The 20992-nt window shown below is 41.0% G+C and overlaps 1 protein-coding gene across 2 annotated transcripts in view; it reads left to right on the plus strand.

Annotated features, from left to right (window-relative positions):
- The window catches only part of ptprn2 (protein tyrosine phosphatase receptor type N2), a 1069199-nt gene that overhangs the window by 927679 nt on the left and 120528 nt on the right, over positions 1 to 20992 (plus strand). For both annotated transcript variants that reach the window (XM_063044415.1, XM_063044416.1), the window contains one exon: positions 15859 to 16053. In XM_063044415.1, the coding sequence (XP_062900485.1) occupies positions 15859 to 16053 (195 nt within the window). The remainder of the gene's footprint in view (positions 1 to 15858; positions 16054 to 20992) is intronic.

Genomic DNA, 20992 nt, shown 5'->3' on the forward strand with positions numbered 1-20992 from the left:
ACTCAATGACACCGAGTTGACTGACCCCTTATATTCTGACCGTAATCCCAGTTCTAGATACTCGTGACTGAGGAAACCGCCTCTCACTATCACTCTCTGAATCTTGTAAAGCCCAGTTGTAGCTCCTACAGCATCTTTGGTATATTGCTCAAGATTTCCAGCAACTGCAGGATCTTTTGTGTTTATAATTTGCTGCTCCACTGCAAATCTCTTCAAGGTATGCCTTTCCTGAAGAGTTTTAAATCTTCTTGTTGATGAGAGTTCAGTGAGACCCTCTGTCACTGTGATATCTGCTCTCACCCATCACATGCGAGTTTGTATTCCTTCCCTGATTCCACCTTCTTGTTCTAACTTCTTCCCACTTCCTTTCCAGTCCTCATGAAGGATCTCGGCCCAAAATATTGACCGTTTCTTGCACCCCACCCACAACCCCCACCCCCCCAGCATTTTGTGGGTGTTGCTCAAGGTTTCCAGCATCCTTAGACTCTCTCTCCACATCTACCCCAGAGCTACCTGGTTTTTTTTCTTAAACACAAATTTAATCTAATTTTCTTCCACAAAATTTCCTGTTATGGTCATGGACTGCAAAGGATTCCAGGTTCCCACAATGTAAATACCTTTGGATACCCACTAGAGTGCAAGCACTGGAATATGGAGCAGAAAACTAACTCCTGGAGGAACTCAGTAGGTCTGTAGGGTGGGGTGGGGAGAAAAGTATCAACCTTTCGGGTCAAGACCTTATAGGGTCTCGACAGTAAGCGTCAACAATCCTTTTCCCCCCACAGATGCTACTCACCCCACAGACTTCCTCCAGCAGGCTGCTCTTGCACGTAAATATATTTTCTCTATTTCTATCCATCTATCCAAGTGCAGCAAATTTCAATGGAGGAAACAGCATTTCTCAACCGACAAGCAGATTCTCTTCTTACAGTTTCAAGTCTTAGTGAGGTTATTGTATCCACTGGGTGATTCTAATAACTTTTCTATATGAAGCACGGGTATTTTAACAGTGGTTAACCCCTGTATCATTAAAAGGAATATTTCATTTATTCTGTTGCTACATGCCACTGTTTGTAACACCCGTACTCTTGTACATTTTTTATGTGGCTTCAGTCATCTGAATTTACTTTTTAGGAAGTTAAATAGCTGAAACCCTATCTTGCACTGTTCACCATATCTTTAGCATCTTTCCATTAAATATGTATGTCCATTTCCTCTGCTTATTCACAATCCATGCCAACTGCATAAGTTTGCCCATGCTGCCAATGTATGCCAACCTTCCCAGAGCCAACCAGTGCAAACATTTCCTAGGGATATTATTCATAACCCGTTTCTAACATAAACTCCACAGATCTATTCAACACAGATAAAAATTGCTGGTGAACGCAGCAGGCGTGTCTCCACAAATCTATTGTAGTCTGTCATTTCCTGGCCATCACTGGACTGTTGAAAAGCAAAGACCTCCAGTTGCAGGATATCTGAAATAAGAACATAAAGTGCTAGAAACACTCAGCAGGTCAGAGAGCATCTCTGAAGAGACAACTGGAATTAATGTTTCAGATAGATGAGTATTCTTCTGAAACATTCCATTCCGAACATCACATGAATTAACCAAGAACGGTTACTACCCCTCAACCATCAGGCTCTTGGACAAAATGAGGCAACTACACTCATTTATTGAGATGTGCCCACAACCAATGATCTCACTTTAAGGACTCTTTATCTTGTTGGGTCGCGCTTTCGTTACTTATTGCTATTTATTTATATTTGCATTTGCAGTCTGTTGCCTTCTATGCTCTTTCATGGATCCTGTTTACAGTTACTGTTCTATAGATTTGCAGAGTCTGCCCGCAGGAAAAAGAATCTCGTGGCTGTATGTAGTGACCTGTATGTACTCCGTTAATAAATTTTACTTTGAACTTTTGAACTTTGATTTCTAATGAAACATCAGTCTGAAAGACTCAGTTTCTCTTTTTGAAGGTGCTTCCTGGCCTGCTGAGTGATTTCAGCATTTCTGTTAATAACTTAACTCTAGCTCCGTGTTTCATCTTTTTGCTTTATGCTATTTGCCTGAAAGTTTCTAACAAGCCTCTTGTGATCTACCTTATCACATATCTTAAATGTGTATGACAAACCACACACCTATCATATTCCTATTATTTACCCAATTACCATCTTTGCTTAAATTTCTCATGATTTGTTTTTACCAAATTGTTGACTTCAGATCTGCAAGTAAGACATTGAAACAGATAATTCATTGCTGAACAGTGCCCTTGGTATAGTGGTGACATAATGGTTAAATGATTGAATTTGTAAATTACCTGGATTAACAGTCCAGTGGCCTGAGTTCAAATCCCTCCACACTAACTAATTCATTTGACAAGCCCTACTGATGATGACCACAAAAAAACCCACCAAATTGTCATAAAAACCCAGCTGGTTCACTAATTTCATCGGAGAGAAAGTCAACTGTACACAGTCTGACCTCTATGTAATTTCAAAAGCAAGAGATTTTGAAGATGCTGGAGTCCTGTTGAAAGGTCTCGGTCTGAAACATTGACTGTTTATTCCTTTCCGTAGATGCTACGTGACCTGCTGAATTACTCCAGCATTTTGTATGTGTTACTATCTAATTTTAAGCCCTGGTAGTTGACTACATTGAATGGAGTTATAGAATCAAAAATATACTGAGAATAGTATATCACAGAAATTTATGCAACTGACCCCGCCAAAAAAACAATAAAAGCTTTTCCATTCAATGGTTCGCATCCTGTTCTTGCATCTCCCAAGAAGCAAAATGGGATTAACTCATAATACTTCAGAGCAGTATTAGACCATTTGAGTCTACTCTGCCATTCATTCATGGTTGTTCTTTTTCCAAGCCTACTCTCCTGCCTTCTCCCCACAGATTTAAATCCTTCAAGTACCTCTGCCTTAAATACATCCAAAAAAAATTAGAAGCGAGATTTCAAACAGATTTCGAGAGAAAGTCAAGATTTTTTTTTCTCTGAAAGGCTATGATCATTACATTATGCTTATGAATACACTATCAAAATGAGTTGAAGCTAAATGTATAGGTCATTTTACAACAGTTGAACTTTGGATCCATTGCACACTTTGAATGCTGACAGAATTAGTGTCCTACAGTGGACCAAGTTTCTCTTTGCATTTATTTGAGAGCTTTTTTGATATATTAAATTTCTATTCATTCTTCCATGCCACCCTTCTTCCAATTAGGTCACAGAAAGATTACATTAAAAGAAGCTTTGAATAAGTTGGAACATAGAACAGCACAGCACAGTATGGGCGCTTTGGCCAACAATATTATCCCAACCTATATAAACTTACTCTACCGTCAATCTAATCCTTCCCTCTTACTCAGCCATACCCTCCATTCTTTCTTACATCCATGTGCTTATCTGGTTTGTGTCCTAAAGTTACTCTACCTTCATGATGAATCATTAATGGACTAACATCTTGTTTAAATACTGAGTGAGCCCACATCAGTGGTTTAACTCTGGCAGAGTCGGTAATGTATTGTCAGCTAGGTGTGAGATTGGGCCTAGTACAGCCGAACTTAGTGGCGAGTGTACAGAGGCAGTAATTAAAACAAATGAGTAACATTTTAAATTACGTAAATAAGCTGGGTTCATCAGTCCAATTGGTAATTGGTTAATTATTGCCACATTTACCGAAATACAATGAAAAGATGCTTTTTGTTCGCATGCCATTCATACATAAATACATGAATTCAGTACAGAAGACGATTAAAAAATCAAAATGAAGAACATGGTGTTAAAGTTACAGAGAAAGTACAGTGGAGGCTGGCAGCTGAAGTCCAAAACCAAGACAGGGTAGATTGGGAAATCGTTGACATATCATCTTTGATATATTTGACATGCAATATATGTATCTTTGACATATAAGGGTCTTATAACAATTGAATAGAATATGTTCCTGAGTCTGGTAGTGCAAATTCTCAACCTTTGACATCTTCAGCCCAGTGATGGGCTGAGGGGGTGGGGTTGATGGAGATAACAGAAGGACCAGGGTGGGAGCAGTCCTAGATTATGCCGGCTGCTTCTCAAGCCAGCAGGAAACACAGATAGAGTAAATGAATGAGAATTGGTTTGTCCTGGACCGAACTGCATTCAATGTCTTAGGCAGAGCAGCTGCTGTACCAGGATGTGATGCATCCAGATTGGAATGTGAGACTTAGTGAAACTGCCCAAATCTGCCATCCAGAAAGGTGTTTTTTTTTTATTTATCCATTTTGGATATCATATTAGAAGTATCCATATCTCATATATTTGTAGCAAACGATGTATCTGTAAGCAGTGAAGAAACATTTGATGAAGAATCAACTACTAATTAAGAGTCAGGTGCTTGAGACACATGCAGAGGTTGTACCAGTAACAACTTCAGAGCCAAGGACACAAACAAATCAACAGGTGGATCTAAGTACTGTATACAACTATCAAAAGTGTTTGCACATTTTGTTTCTGAGAAAGAAAACAGTGAAGCTTGTTCACATATAATTATGTAAAATAATCGTGATCAGACAGCATTATAAAGTGTCATTTGCGATGAATTCCTTGTTGATGGAGTTCAAATAAATACCCATATTTGATGCTCCTCTAACAATTGTATTGCTAATGTGAGTAGGAGTTACCAGAAGATTATCAGGTTTGGCTCAGGATAAATTATAGAAATTATTGTTCATATGAGAGGTCTCCTTCACTCCTCTTCAAATATAATGTCACAAAAGCTTTTAATTCCAACTGGAAGGTTAAACAAGACTTCAGTTCAATATCCTGTATAACAAACAGTATCTCGATCTATACAAAACCCCACAAGTATTGCACTGAGACGTCAGCCTAGATCATGCACTCAGGCCACTGGAGTGGGTCTTGAACTCACAATCTTCTGACTCACAGGCAGATTGTAAACTCCGGCTTGTAAAGGGAACCTCATGACCATCCTGAGGATGTATTGAAGAGACAGTGAACAAAGAGGAAAGGGAGCATCAATGGGTGCGACTTATATGAAATTCCAGAAGCTATTCGATAAAGTAATTCATAAAGGACTGTTTCCTAAAGTTAGAGGTTCAGGAATCAAAGGTAAGTTATTGGCCAAACTAGTTATCAGCCAAGCAGCAGAAGCGAAGAAGTACAGATGCACATGTACACCAATCGTCAGGTTGTTGTCGGAGGAGTCCAACAAGGATTAGTGTGCTGGGGCAACAGCTATTCAACATATTTATATATGACTAAGATTCCTGATAACAAAATGACAGGGAAGATAAGATCCATAGAATCATAGAGCATAAAAACAGGCACTTTTGGTACACCATGTCTGTGCCTGGCACCAAGTACCCATGTACTAATCTCATTTACCAGCACATCATCTATAGAATCTGAAGACTCAAATACCCGTATACGTACTTCTTAAATATTCTGGGAGTACCTGCCTCAGCCTCCTTTTCAGAAGCAGGTTTCAGATTGCAATCACTTAGAAGATGAAGTAATTCTCCCTTTGATTCTCTTTAACTGTCTTATTCCTCACTCAATGATCTCTGGTGTTAGACACACCTGTAATAGGAAAAATATCTTACTATCTACCCTGTTTATACATCTCATAATTTTGTACACCTCTATCAGATGCTTGCTCAGCCTTATCAAGTCTCTCCTCTTGAAACATTCCATCACGTAAAACATCGTAATGACTATCCCTTTGTGCCCTCTCCAATGCAATCACATCCATTCTGTGGTATAGAGACCAGAAAAGCACATACACTCACTAGCCACTTTATTAGGTACCTCCTGTAGCTAATAAAGGGACGGCTAAGAGCTTGTTCATGGTCTATCCATTTAAATGTTCGACATGTTGTGCATTCAGAGATGCTCTTCTGCACACCACTGTTGCAAAGCAGGCTTATTTGAGTAAATGTCACCTTCCTGTCAGCTTGAACTACTCTGGCCGTTCTCCTCTGACCTCTCTCATTAAGAAGGTGCTTTTGCCCACAGAACTGCCGCTTACTGGATGTTTTTTATTTATTTTTCATGCCATTCTCTGTAAACTTTAGAGACTGTTGTGCATGAAAATCCCAGGATATCAGCAGTTTCTGAGGCTACTTATTGTAAATTGCTATAAATTGCACATTGCACACTTAAGACGGAGATTATCATGAAGATTTTTACTCCTCATAAATATGAAGGATGTAAGTAATAAAGTCAATTCAATTCAATATTCAAACCATTCTTCTGGCAGCAACAATTATTCCACGGTCCGAGTCGCTTAGATCACATTTCTTTGCCACTCTGATGTTTGGTCTGAACAATAACTGAACCTCTTGACCATGTCTGCATGCTTTTATGTATTGAGTTGCTGCCACATGATTGGCTGATTATATATTTACATTAATGAGCAGGTGTACCTAATAAAGTGGCCACTGAGTGTATTATTCCAACAATGTATACTAAGTTGAACTAGGACTTCCATGCACTTATATTCTGTGGTCTGGCTAAAGAGGGCAAGCAGCCTGTCTGCCTTCATCACCACGCTATCAACCTGATAGTCAACAGTGGACCTGACTGAGCCCTTTAGCCTTTCACACCCCCTGGCTTCATCTATCATCTCTAGTTAGTCCTTCATCCCCTGCTCCCACTTTTTTATTCTGGCACCTTCCCCATTCCTTTCCCGTCCTGAAGAAGGGCCTCGGCCTGAAACTTCGACTGTTTATTCATTTCCATAGATGCTGCCTGACCTGCTGAGTTCCTCCAGCATTTTGTCTGTGCTGGCCTGCGCTGCCACCTTCAGAGATCTCACACTTGTACATCAAAGTCTCTCCATAATCCTTTGGACCCTGCCTTTCGTGATATATGCCTTACCCTTGTCAGAATTCCCGAAATACATGAGTTTGCACTTATCACGTTTAAATTGCATTTACTATTGTACTGGCCAACTTAACCAGCTGATCAATATCATTGCACGGCTGACTACGGACATCACCACCAACGTTCAGGTCAGCTGCAGACCTACTAAACATACCTGCTGCAGTTATGTCACTCATTGGAGTATGAGCAGTGTGGATGGAACAGTTAAAATTCCAGTCCTCAATTCTAATTCAGTTTTAACGATGTGTTCTAGTTCTGGTCACTTCTTTTTTGGACGACTTTTGAATCCGGGTGGCCTGCAGATAATGAACACTGAGCTGAACTGTACTGAAATATGCCATTTTTCCTTTTATATTCTGTGTTTCCGCTCATTTTTTGGTGTGATTTTTTAGTGTTTGGGGAGAGGGTGTGTTTGATGTTCGATGTTTTTCTCTGAATGTGTTGGTTCCATGGTTCTTTGTTTATTGACTGTGGAGACAATGAATTTTAGGGTTCCACACTGCATACATGCATTGATAATAAATTTACTTTGAACTTTAAAAGGCATACTAATATGCTAAGCATGAGGACTTATTCTATAAGAACCTAAAGCGGAGCACATTGAGCCTGTTCCAAGATTCATTAAGATCATGTTTGATCTAATATTTGACTTTAGTCCCATTTTTTCTGCCTGTTCCCCATAATTCTTGATCTCCAGTCCACAAGTCTGTTTAGTTATCTGAGTCCTGGATATACTTAATGATTCAGCACTCATAGTTCATCAATAGAGGATTCCAGAGTTTCACAATACTCTGAGAGGAAAAAAATATTCCTCATACTCTGAGAATATTCCTCTCAGTCACCTCCAGCTCTGATATTATACATAAACTTGCATTTAACGACATTATCCTGGCACCACACGCAGAAAACTGGAGGAACTCAGCAGGTCAGGCATCATCTATGAAAACGAATAAATAGGCGAGCCAAGACCGTTCTTCAGGACTGAGAAGGAAGGGGGAAGATGCCAGAATAAAGAGGTGGAGGGAGGAGAAAGAGGCTAACTGGAAGCTGATAGGTAAAGCCAGGTGGATTGGAAAGGTCAAGGGCTGGAGAAGAAGGATCCTGATAGGAGAGCAGAGTGGACCATGGGAGAAAGGGAAGGAGGAGGGGACCTGTGGAGGTGATAGGCAGGTGAGGAGAAGTGAAAAGTTAGTGGGGGAAATGGGGTGGGAGTGGGGGATTAGTCACCAGAAAGGGAATTCTGGCCGTGCACTAACCAATGTTTTATAAAGTTGCACCAAGATCTCCTTGCACTTATATCCTATGCCCTGGCTAATGAAGGCAAGCCACACAGAAGGTAGTAAGTATTTGGTATGAGCTACCAGAGGAGATAATGGAGGCAGATATTTTAATGATGTTGAAAGAGCAATTGGATAAGAAAGAAGGCTATGGGCCTAATGCGGGCAAATGGGATTGACGCAGATAGGAATGATGGTAGATATGGATCAGGTGGGTCAAAGTGGCCCTTTTCTATGCTTCTATAATTTCACTTTTAGAATTGTAGATGTTTGAACAAGGTTATCTCTCAGTCTCATGAACTCAAGGAAAGAGCAGACTACTTGTTAAATGGCAAAAATGTTGAAGCAGATTAGCTTCAGTTTTGAAAAAATCTTGCTTAGGCAGTGTCTGGAGAAAATTTATAACCTGCTGTTGCAAATGGTAGTTCATGTTATGTTAGTTGTTCAATTTCAGATTGGTGTATTTATGTCGGCATGGCACATAACGAACGAACGAACAATATTTATGTCAAATATATTCAGGGAAATGGAGAAATGAATGATTAATGGGGTTAGATCACAGATCAGTAATTATCCCATTGAATGGTAGAACCGGCTCACGGGACTGAAATATAAACAGAAGATATAGGAACCCTATAGGGAAAATAAATCAGAATCAGGATTAATATCATTGGCAAATGTCCTGAAATTTGTTGTTTTGCAGCAACAATACATTGCAACACATAGTAATAAAAAACTATAAATTACAATAAGAAGTAAATAAAATTAAATTAAATAAGTAGTGCAAAAAAAGAGGAAAAGTATTCATTCATTCATTGTCCATTCAGGATTCAGGGGGGATGTACCTGTAGCTGTTCCTGAAACATTGAGTGTGTGTCTCCAGGCTCCTGTACCTCTTTCCTGATGGTAGCAGTGAGTAGACTGCATATCCTGGATTATGGAGATCCTTAATGCTGGTTGCCTCCTTTTTGAGGCATTACCTTTTGAAGATGTTCTGGATGCTGGGAGGCTAGTGACCATGATGGAGCTGGGTGAGTTGACAACTATCTGCACCTTTTTCTGATCCCGCAAAGTGGCCCCTTTATACCTGTTGGTGATGCAGCCAGTTACAATGCTCTCCACGAGACATCTGTAGAAAATTTGAGAGTGTCTTTGATGACATACCAATTCTCCTCAAACTCCTAATGAAATATGGCCTCTGTCGTGCCTTCTTTGTAATTGCATCAATATGTTGGGCCTAGGATAGATCCTCAGAGATGTCGGCTCATGGGAACTTGAAATTGCTCATCCTTTCCACTTCTGATCTTACAATAAGGACTGGTGTGTGTTCCCTCGACTTCACCTTCCTGAAGTCCACAGTCAATTCTTTAGTCTTACCAACGTTGAGTTCAAGGTTGTTGCTGTGACACCACTCAACCAGCTGATCTATCTTGCTCCTAATCATCCCCATCTGAAATTCTGTCAACGATAATTATGGCATCAGCAAATTTATAGATGGCATTTGAGGTGTGCCTTGTCACACAATCATAGCTGTAGAAAGAATAGAGCAGTGGGCTAAGTACACAGCCTTGAGGTGCACTGGGTGTTGATTGTCAGTGAGGAGGATATGACATCTCCAATCCGCATAGACTGTGGTATCCCGGTGAGGAAATCAGGGATCAAGTTTCAGAACGAGGTACAGAGACCCAGGTTTTGGAGCTTGTTGATTAGAACTGAGGGTATGATTGTGTTAAGTGTTGAACTGTAGTTGTTAAACAGCAGCTTGAATTAGGTATTACTATTGTCCAGGTATTCCAAGGCTGAGTGGAGAGCCAGTGAGATTGCATCCACTGAAGACCTATTGTGGTAATACGCAAATTGCAGTGGGTCCAAGTCCTTGCTTAGGCAGGAGTTGATTCAAGTCATGACCAACCTCTCAAAGCACCTCATCACAGTAGATGTGAGTGCAACTGGGTGATAGTCATTGAGGCAGCTCTCCCTGCTCTTGCTGGGCACTGGTATGATTGTCACCCTTTTGATCAGCCATGATAAAATAGCAGAGCAGACTCAATGGTCTAAATAGCCTAATTCTGTTCCTATGTCTTATGGTCTTATGGAAACACTTAGTGAGTCAGACAGCATCTATAGAATGTTTAATGTTTTTATTGTTTTAGGTCATAGACTGTTCACCAGAACTAGGAAAGTCAGTGTAACCTTATAATCTGTCTGTTCTATTGTTATCATATTGTTAATAAGCTCCCTGAGCTGTTCCATACAACTTAAAAGTCTAGATAAATCCCAGCCAACAAAAACTGTCCTCTGTCAGAAAACGAGTCTCAGGAGCCATCAGGTTTCCTCTTCTGAGCTTAGAGACGTGACACACTGCAGTCTAACTTTGCATTCTCGAACACAACAGCACAAGCAAATAGGAGCAGGAATAGACCACTTAGCTCCTTAAACCTGCCCTGCCATGCATTATCATTGTGGCTCAACTGCCACTGGCCTCTATTTCTCTTCTGTGATAGTTCTCCATAGCCCTCAGTTCCCAAGTTTTCACTTATGTGATGTAGTATCCACAAATATCCAGGTCGAAGAATTCCAGAGACTCACCACCCTCCACCCTCCAAACATTCCCTAAGTGCCTCAGTTTGAAATGATCCACCCCGCATCTTGTAACTATAATCCCTTGTTAAAGACTCTCCACTCAACGTATTCAGTATTGCCATAAGATCAGACCTCATTCTTCCAAACTCCAAGTAATCGAGATTCGCCGTTGATGATAATACAAACCTGTTGTTATTGTTATTCCTCTCCACACCCCGTGGCAACCTTGCCATTTCTTTTGGCACTTCGTCTGTTTTTTTTTATGAGGCCAAGTTGCTAGCTCAACGCTTCTCCCAACACAGATAGAACGCGAGCAAGGGGCCGGCCAGATTGGAACTCGGGACCACTCACCTCAAAGTCTGGTGCCGATGCCAATAAATAACCAGCCAGCTAACAGTACAAACCTGACATGCCTGGAATTATCCTAGTGAATATCTTCTGAACTAACTATCTTTTCTTAATTAAGAGACTAAAATTCTGCACAGTAAACTAGTAATAGCCTCACCAATACTTAATACAATTGTAATAATAATTCTCTATTTCTAAACTCAAACACCATTGCAATGAAGGCCAGTATATCACTTGCATTATTCATTACAATCATTAATTTTTTTATGATATTTGCACAAGAACACCTCTGTACTTCACTCATTTCAATAATTGTCCGCATTTGATTTTTCCTACTTGATTTTTTTATACTTCCCAAAATTAAGCTCCATTTAGAATGTTTTCACCCACTCACTCACTCAGAATGAGTGGGTGGATATTCTCATTGCAGCCTGACCTTCACACCTATTTTCTATATTATCAGCAAAACTTAGATGCTTTGGGCCTCTCTATCAAGTCATTAATTAAGATAGTAAATAATTGAGGCCCTATTCTGATGCTTGGGGCGTTCAATTAGTTACATCCTTCCAGCCTGGAGGATCCATTAATTCTGACTCCCTGACTCCTGTGCAGTTATCAGTCTTTTATCTATGCTAACACACTTCCCTCAATGCCGTGAGCTTTTCCACACCTTCATTTTGTGATTCGCCTTTTCATAGTTATTATAGGAATTCTTCTTCACTTCTGCTAATTAAGTTCAAGGGGGAATCTGCTGAAAGTGTGCCTGACTCAGTTGCAATTTTGGGACAGTTTACTGAGACACAAGATGCTGGAAATCTGGAGCGACATGCTGGAAACACTCAACAGGTTAGGCAGCATCTAAGGAGGGAAATGAACAGTCAACATTTCAGGCCTGATGAAGGATCTTGGCCCTTCAGTTTACTTGAGTAAAATGTCCTCCAGCTTACGTGCATTTTATAGAGTCATAGATTCGTACAGCAAAAAGTGTTCCCTTTGGCCCATCACATCCATGCCGACCTTCTTGTCCATCTATCTTTAACTTCATTTGCCCACATTAACACCATATCCTATTGTGAATATATATCCCTAACCTAGATCCAATCTCATTACATTGGGATCTTTTTGTTAGGTGGAGAATTGTACAGCACTCTGCCTATGGCTATTGCAGACCTGTATCTGAACATTTAAGTCTGAGCCTTCAGCACTATTAAAAGCTGATTCTTTTGCTGATTCATCATTCAGACCAAAGAATTTGAAAAATCTTGCAACCAATTAATTTTGGGTGTTTATTGCAATGTTCCCTCTATTTTTTTAAAGCTGCATTTTCTAACCATTGCTCTAAGCAGGAAGTTTTTACGCAGCCTGAAAACTGCGTAGGAATTTAAATGTTTTTTTATATATAATATGCACATCAAACAAACACATACCACAACTCACGACACAAGTAAATGATGTTAGACAGTCAAAACAACTGACAGGCACCATGGCAAAAGTAAAATGTTTTGACTGGAGGGTGTTGGCGTTCAGCAGGCCAGCAGTTTATCAACAGTGAGCTATCACCTTCCATTCTGTGTTTATTGTTACAATTTGTAACAACTTTGTAACTTGAAAGACTGACAATGTAAATCATCAAAGCTCTAAAATGTTTCAAAGTAAAGGTTGTAGTACATTTATTATTTAGAAAATTTATGTATTATATTTATTAATACATAATTAATTGCAGGGATTCCACAATTACATTAACATAGATTTCAAAATTATGTTGGCATAATTTCAAAATTATATTAACATTATATAAAAAAACTTTTCAGCTGCGTGACAACAGAGGCTATGCATGCAGGAGCGTTAAGTTTCTGCATGGCCATGCACCCATGTTTTCTGAGAGGAAACAGTGTTCTTAAGTGTTGATGTCATTTGTGCAGTTCAGAGGGACACAAGATTCTCACAACAGGAAAATTATCGCTCATTAAACACCCAGCAACATGTACAAAATTTGCTGATGCTGTTAGTGTCACTTTTGTCTTTGCAATGTCCATTTTTTCAGTGTTGTGTGGATGAATTTCTAACCTGCATTTCAAGTGAGTTGATGAACAAATCCTGCAAAGGGTCATATCAGGACAATGTCTGTTTTTAAGAAGCATCTTAAAGGAACATAGAGAGATAGTGAAATCCGAAGAGAGACTCTCCGAGTTTGGGGTATAGATAGCTTAAAATATGACTGCCAATAGTGGAGCAATAAAAATATTGGGCAAACAAGATGTGAAAATTGGAAGAGCCCTGAGATTTGGGTTCATTGTAGTTTGCTATGTTGGTAACTCAATTTATTCGAATCAGCTGTCTTATCATAAACACAAGAAATTCTACAGGTGCTGGAAATTCTGTGCATCTCTCATAAAATTGCTGGAGAAATTCAGCAGGTTAGGCAGCGTCTATGGAAATTAGTACATAGTTAAAATTTCAGACCAAGACCCTTCATCAGGACTGGAAAGGAAGGAGGAAGAAGCCAGAATAAGAAGGTGGAGAGAGGGGCAGGAGTACAAGCTAGAAGGTGATAGGTGAAGTAAGGTGTGTGGGGGGGGTGAAGTAAGAAGCAGGGAGGTGATAGGTGGAAAAGGTAAAGGACTGTAGAAAAAGGAATCTAATAGGAGAGGATAGTGGATCATGGGAAAAAGAGAAGGAGGAGGGGCACCAGGGAAAGGAGATAGGCAAATGAGGGGAAGAGAAGAGACAAGAGGACGGCCAGAGAGGGGAATTAAAGAAGGGGGAAGAGGTAGGGGAAAAATTACCAGAAGCTGAAGAGATTGATGTTCATGTCAGATGGTTGGAAACTACCTAGGCAGAATATGAAGAAGCACATATAGAATATGGCTTATCATAAAGACAGAATTGCACACCTAAGTCTTCATGCAAATCCATTCGTCTCCAAATATTGTGTCCTGCAAATCTCTCCTTCCTTCACAAAAACCTGTCTTCCCTATGAATGTCCTCTAGAAAAGGTACTCTGCCACCCATTCTGGCCTATGTATGACTCCAGATGCACCACGTGGCTAACTGCTAGCTGCCTTTTCAGTTCACGGGCAGTAAATCCTGGATTTGCCAGTGATATTCACGTTGTGTGAATGGAAAAGAATCAATGGGATTCTATTACAACACGAGTTATGCATTCTTTATTTGTGTTTTTCAATGAATGAAAGGATTGCAGAATGAAATTTCTTTTAAAGTAAAACATATTATGGTTGTATGCTCTTTCAATGCTGCAGTTATAGAATCATCGAAACTTACAGTACAAAAAGGAGGGCATTCAGTCTACACCAGCCAAAAATAATCCCTAGGATAACTCCACTTCTCAGACCTTGGTCCGTAGTGCTCTAGGCTGCAGAACACCTAGGTAGTTTTAAAACGCTGCTAGGATTTCTGCTTTCATCACTCCCTTAGAGAAACAGTTTCAGTTTCCAGCCACTTATTAAGTTAAATAATTTTCACACTGCTCCTCTTTAATCCTTTTCCCATTTGATGGAAATCTATCCACTCTCTGCTGTAGGAGCCTTTATAGATAGGGGCATAGCGATTAGCATAACAGTGTTACAGTGCCGGTAGTTCAGGTTCGATTCCCCCTACTGTCTGTGGGGAGTTTTTACGTTGTCCCAAGACTGCGTGAGTTTCCTCCGGGTACTCCAGTTTCCTCCCACATTCCAAAGGTGTGCAGGTTAAGTAGGTTAATTGGTCAAAAATTGTTGTTTTGTGTGGGGAAAGGGGAGTTTGGGCGGGGTGGAGGTTTGATGATCATGTTGGTAGGTTTGCTGTTTCTCTGTGAACCGACCCATGGTTTTTCTATGTTTTGTGGCTATCTGGAGAAGAAGAATCTCAGAGTTGTATACTGCATGCATACTTTGATAATAAATGAACCATTGTACCTTTGAACATGGGTGTAATTAGATGGTGTGGGCTCATTGGGCCAGAAGGGCCTGTTGCTCTGTTGTACCTCTAAATAACTAGATACTTTGACAATTGACTATTTGGCAACACAAAAAACATGCAAGCATTATTCAGTGCAGTAACTGGTGACAATGCCAGTCCATTGTTACACTGTATGAGGGGTAACTGCTGGCATTTTGTTCCGTATGATAAAATGTACAGCTTGCTTCGGATACCTGACTAATTTCCTGAAGCGCTGATGGGTTTTGACTTGCAGGAAGGTAAACCCATGTCTGATCACCATGCCGTAACACTGATTTTACGTCTCTCCCCACAGATGCTGCCTGACCTGCTGAATATTGTGTTTTGTTTCAGGGACAAACTGCCTGTTTTTTTATGGATTTACTATGGAAAGGTACCTGTAAGGAAAGAAACAGAGTAAATGTTTCAGGTCAGTGAGTCACTTACCTGAAGCACTGACTCTTGTTACAATCTCCACAGACACTGCATAGGCTGCTGAGCATCTTTGGTGATTTCTGTTTAATGTTTTATAGAAAGAAGGCTCAGGAACTGAGAGGAATTGACTTTCTGGGCATTCGAGTGTTAGATGAACATGTTAGTGCTTATTCTCTGGATGTCAGCCAATCCTTTTTGGTGGCTGGGAGCTGATGTGGAGAAAGCTGCAGATTGATTTTCAATGTCTCACTTCAGTTTCCCACTCGATCAAGCCTATCTTGATAGCACAGGCAGAATCCCACCTTCATCCCAAATGACAGCTGTTTAAAAAAAAACCCTGGATAAATTCCAACTGGTTTTATATTTCTCTCCGTCTGATTTAGGAGCTTTGCCGCCAGCGGATGGCGATCAAGACATCAGAGCGTCCAGAGACCGCCCATTCTTCGCGCATCAACAGCGTCTCCTCTCAGTTCAGCGATGGTCCACAGCCGAGCCCCTCCACTCGGAGCAGCACTTCCTCCTGGTGTGAGGAGCCAGTCCAGTCCAACATGGACATCTCCACGGGACACATGATACTGGTAACCTTTCAACTCCTCCTTTCCGATTGTATTACCACTGGTGGGATAAACTTACCTCCTGTCAATTCAAGTCAATTTTATTATCGTACGCACAGTGCAAGGAAAAACTTCCCTGCTGCAGCATCACAGACACATAGCATCAGATGCACAACGTACGCACAAAGAAACATAGATTAACAAAGTTCAAAGTACGTGTATTATATCCAGCCTTGAGATTCGTCTCCTTACGGGCAGTCACAAAGAAAAGAAACCCAACAGAACCCACTAAAAAAGAAAACTGTCATACACCCAATGCACAGGAAAGAAAAACAAATCATGTCAACAATAAAAGTGAGCAAATAACATTCAGAACTGAAGTTCACGAAAGTGATTCCATGGCCACAAAGCCAGTCACAGTGAGCCAGGAGCCCATTAGCTACAAGCTACAACCTCAGTTCAGTAACCCTCACGTGCAGCGAGCTGAACAGCGACCTGTCCCTCACCTCCAGCCCCAACACCCTGACCTTTTCAGTGTGGCCAGGCACTTAAACTTATCAATAGCGGGTCGCTGTTCTCTCTCAGACTCAGGCCCTGATACCTCCATATGTTCTCAGGCCCAGGAACTGCCACCTCGATTCAGCCCGTACCCAACCTTTCCAATCTGGCCCAGTGCTTCAGTCAGTCAAACATCAGCTTGTCACTCGCTCTTGGACCCAGGCGCCACTACCTCAGCTCTACCTCGCCTTGGATTTGCCCCTTTAAATCGGTTCCAAGCCCGCTTCAGCAATCAGCCCATTCCCTGCTGTCAGGCCTAGGCCCGCCACCTTGATTTGGCCTGTACACGCTGTGCCACAACCGTCCTGCTCCTTCGAGACTTCAGTTCATACCACAAAAATGCCAGGCCGTACAGGCAGTTCAACAGCTCAATCCAAAAGAGAAGTTACTGGCTATTGACTCCAGTGACCATTTTCAAGAAAATGTGTGATTCATGAAGTCGTTAGTAGTTTCGTTTGCTGCCAGCAAGCCATCACTGTGCTTCACAAAACGCCATGTTAGGCAGATGTTTAAGGTGGAACAATGTAAGTTGCACAAAATTATACAAGACAGAACACAATTAGGGCAAAAATGAACTGTCCATTGCCGTACAATATGGTCATAACATTGCCGTATTGAGGAAGTGATTGGAGTTGTGCTGGTTAGTTTAACAACTGATTGGTTGAAGGGAAGTAGCTGTTCATGAACCTGGTGGTGTGGGACGTCAGGCTTCTGTAACTGCTGCCCAGTGGTAGCTGTGAGCAGATGGCATGCTTTAGATGGTGGGGATTCTTGACGATAGATTTAATGAAAGCACTGCAATTGAATTAGTTTGCTTGTGCATTCCTCACTAATGCCTACGTTTGTGTTAATTGATTATATATATATAAGATACTGTGAGATTCCTGAAATGAAATGCAAAGTTAATTTCTCCTCCCAACTCAGTCTAATAGGAGATTATATTCACTAAGCATCTGCACAAAAGTAAAACCTGTATCTCATGTCATGGTACGAATCCAGGAAAGATTTCAGCAACACAAGAGATTCTGCAGATGCTGCATATCCAAAGCAATGCACAAAATGCAGAAGAAACTCGGGAAGTCAGGCAGTATTATGGAGGGGAATAAACACTCAACATTTTGGGCTGAGACCCTTCATCAGGACTGGAAAGAAAGAGGGAAGAAGCCAGAATAAGAAGGTGGGAGGGAGGGGAAGGAGTACAAGCTGGCAGGAGATTGATGAGACCAGGTGAAGGGGAAGCTGGGTGGATGGAGGAGGGAGGAGGAAGTGAGAAGCTGGGAGGTGACGGGTGGAACAGATAAAGAGTTGGTAGAGCAGGAATCTAACAGGAGAGGAGAGTGGACCATGGGAGAAAGGGAAGGAGAAGGGGTGTCAGAGGAAGGTGATGGGCAGGTGAAGAGAAGGGAAGGGGTAAAAGAGGAGCCAGAATCAGGAATGTAAAAGAGAGAAGGGGGATGGAGGAGAAATTACTGGAAGTTGGATATATCTATGGTTATCGTGAAGTTGGAAGCTACCCAGACAGAATATGAGGTGTTGCTCCTCCAACCAGAGAGTGGCCTCATCATGGCAGTGGAGGAGACCATGGACCAATATGTTAGTTGGTCCATCTCCAATAAACATTTATTTTATACTCAGTCTGACAGTAATACATTTTTTAAATTCACTTTTTGGGATGTAGACATTGATGACAAAACTAGCATTTAGTGCCCATCCCTAATTGCTCTTAAGAAAGTGGTGGTGGTGGGGGGAGGGGGCCTGTCTTTTTCAAGATGAAAGTCCTCCCATAGTATGGTTGAGGTAGGACCAACAGGATTTAGACTTGGCAACAATGAAGAACCAAAGAACTATACCTAATAAAGTGGCTATTGAGTATATCTTTGTGGTCTTCTGCTGCTGAAAGCCATTCACTTCAATATTGGACATACTGTGTGCATTTAGAGATGCTCTTCTGCACACCACTGTTGTGACTGTCGGCTTCCTGACAGCTTGAACCAGTCTGTCCGTTCTCCTCTGTCCTCTCTCATTAACAAGGCATTTTTGCCCTCAATACTGCCCCTCACTGGATGTTTTTTTTTTGTTTTTCACACTCCAGAGATTGTGTGTGAAAATTCCAGGAGATCAGCAGTTTCTGAGATACTCAAACCACCCTGTCAGGCACCAATAATCATTCCACGGTGAAAGTCACTTCCTTTACATTTCTTCCCCATTCTGTCAATGGACCGAACCTCTTGACCAAGTCTGCATGCTATTAGGAACTGAGTTGCTGCGACATGTTTGGCTGATTAGATGTTCGCATTAATGAGCAGATGTACCTAATACAGTATCCACTGAATGTATATTCCCAAGACAGGATGGTGTATGATTTAGAGGGAAATCTGCTGGTTGGGGCTGTTTCCATGCATCCGCGGCCCTCGTCTGCCCTGATGACTGAGCTCGCTGGTTGGGTTGGTGCTGCCTTGGCAGCTGCAGGGTGTGTTATAGATGCTGTGTGCCTGTGGGTGGAGGAATTTATGCTCAGGGAGAGGATAGGATTTGAATCAAGCAGAATAGCGCTGAGCATCATAGGTGTTCTCACCTCTCCATTCGTCATGTATGTTTCAAATGGACAGAAGACAGTCAATGATTTTTATCACACAGAAGGACTCTGTTTAGCGCAATGTCTTAAAGGACCAGCTCAATTAATTCTATCGACAACCTATCCCGTTTCCTTTTGTTTTCTCTTTTTCATAGACTTATCCAATTTCCTTTTGGAAATTAATAATTAGTTTCAATTTCTTTACAGGTAGTGTGTTCTCGAACCCGCCCAGACACTGCATTAAAAAAAATACCTCATTGCTCAGTGGGAATTTTGCCACTAACTTTCAACCCTTGCATTCTGGTTACTTCCCCTTGCTTTTTACTTGCTCTATCAGATCCAGAACCAATCAGCGGTCTGTTTCTGTCATTTTTCTATATAAACTCAGTGGCCACTTTATTAGGTACACCAGCCTCATTAATGCAAATATCTAATCAACCAATCACTGAATGTGTAATAATTTTGTCAAATAATATTTCCCTATGTTGGGCCTATCCCAAATATCCTGTTATCACTTCCTTCATAATGAATCCCAGCATTTTCCCACCCTTGTAGGTGAAAATTGGGATTTGAATCACTATCAGCCCACTACAATCACCCTGATAGAGCTGCCCAGATGGTTATATTCTTCAGGTATTTTGCCTTATGCCTGCTTTCTTTCCCTTTCAAGTATATTATTCCTTTTTTAAAAATTATCTGTGATTGCTATCAAACATATTTACATATTCATTTCCTTACAAAAGTCAAATATCTGAACTGTTCCTTCTCAATTCTGTCACTGCATTTTTTGCTGAGATGATTATTCTAAACTACATTTTGGGCTACTGATTTATCTGTTCATAGGAATGGACTGAAGTTGCCCGATCTTATTTTTTTTCAGAATATGCACAACACAATGTCCTGTCTCTATTCTATTGAAAGCAGAACCTTTTTGCACCCAGACTAGATGTGACAGGAATGCATGCTGTGAAGGTTATGCTGACGGGTGTCCAAATTATGATAGGAATACCCAAGGTCACCAAGATCCCAGTGCTCTTTCTTACAATAAGCAATTATGAATCAACCTAATGACTTGGTTTCGGCCCGAAACATCGACTGTACTTCTTCCTATAGATGCTGCACGATTGGACATGATTCCCTGGAGCTGCACGACAGCAACACCTACCACTACAACATAGCCCCATTCTCCTATGAGATGCCCCTCTACTGATTGCACTTTACAAAGTGTAAATAAAGGAACGTTGGCATTTATATGGTACCTTCCTCATCCCAAAGTTAATTCTGTAATTTTGGATAATGCAATAATAAGAATGTAAGAAGCAAGAATATGCCACGTGGACTCTGAAATCTTCTCCACATTTAGTCTCAGTCTTTTATCTGATCGTGGCCTTGTGTCTAATGCCTGCAATTTAGAATTGCCCTAGATAATGCAAGAAACACAGCAGCCCTCTTGTTCAGAACAAATTCCCATAAACAATATTGTCACAACAACTAAATAAAGATGTCACTAACCAAAAGCAATGCTAACTGACCTTCATTCTTTTGTTTTTAAACCAAATAATCTGTTTTCATGATGATAAACATTGACTGGGGCCATGAGATCTTCTTTAAAATGAAGCCATGAGTTATTTTGCTTCTGAGACACTGAGTTTGATGCTCTAACATCTGTTGTGAAAATTACTTCCAATTCTTCAGTCGGGCACAGGACTTTCTGTTTTGCTCAAGGCTATGAAGTAGGTCTTGAATCCCGAATCTTCAGTCAGTACGAATGTTACTGGCCAAGCTGACAGAGAAGTGGAAGCTCTGAGCAGGGCTGCTCAAAAACCTGTA

Source organism: Mobula hypostoma, chromosome 3 (genome assembly GCF_963921235.1).
Source record: "Mobula hypostoma chromosome 3, sMobHyp1.1, whole genome shotgun sequence".
NCBI classification, from domain to species: domain Eukaryota; kingdom Metazoa; phylum Chordata; class Chondrichthyes; order Myliobatiformes; family Myliobatidae; genus Mobula; species Mobula hypostoma.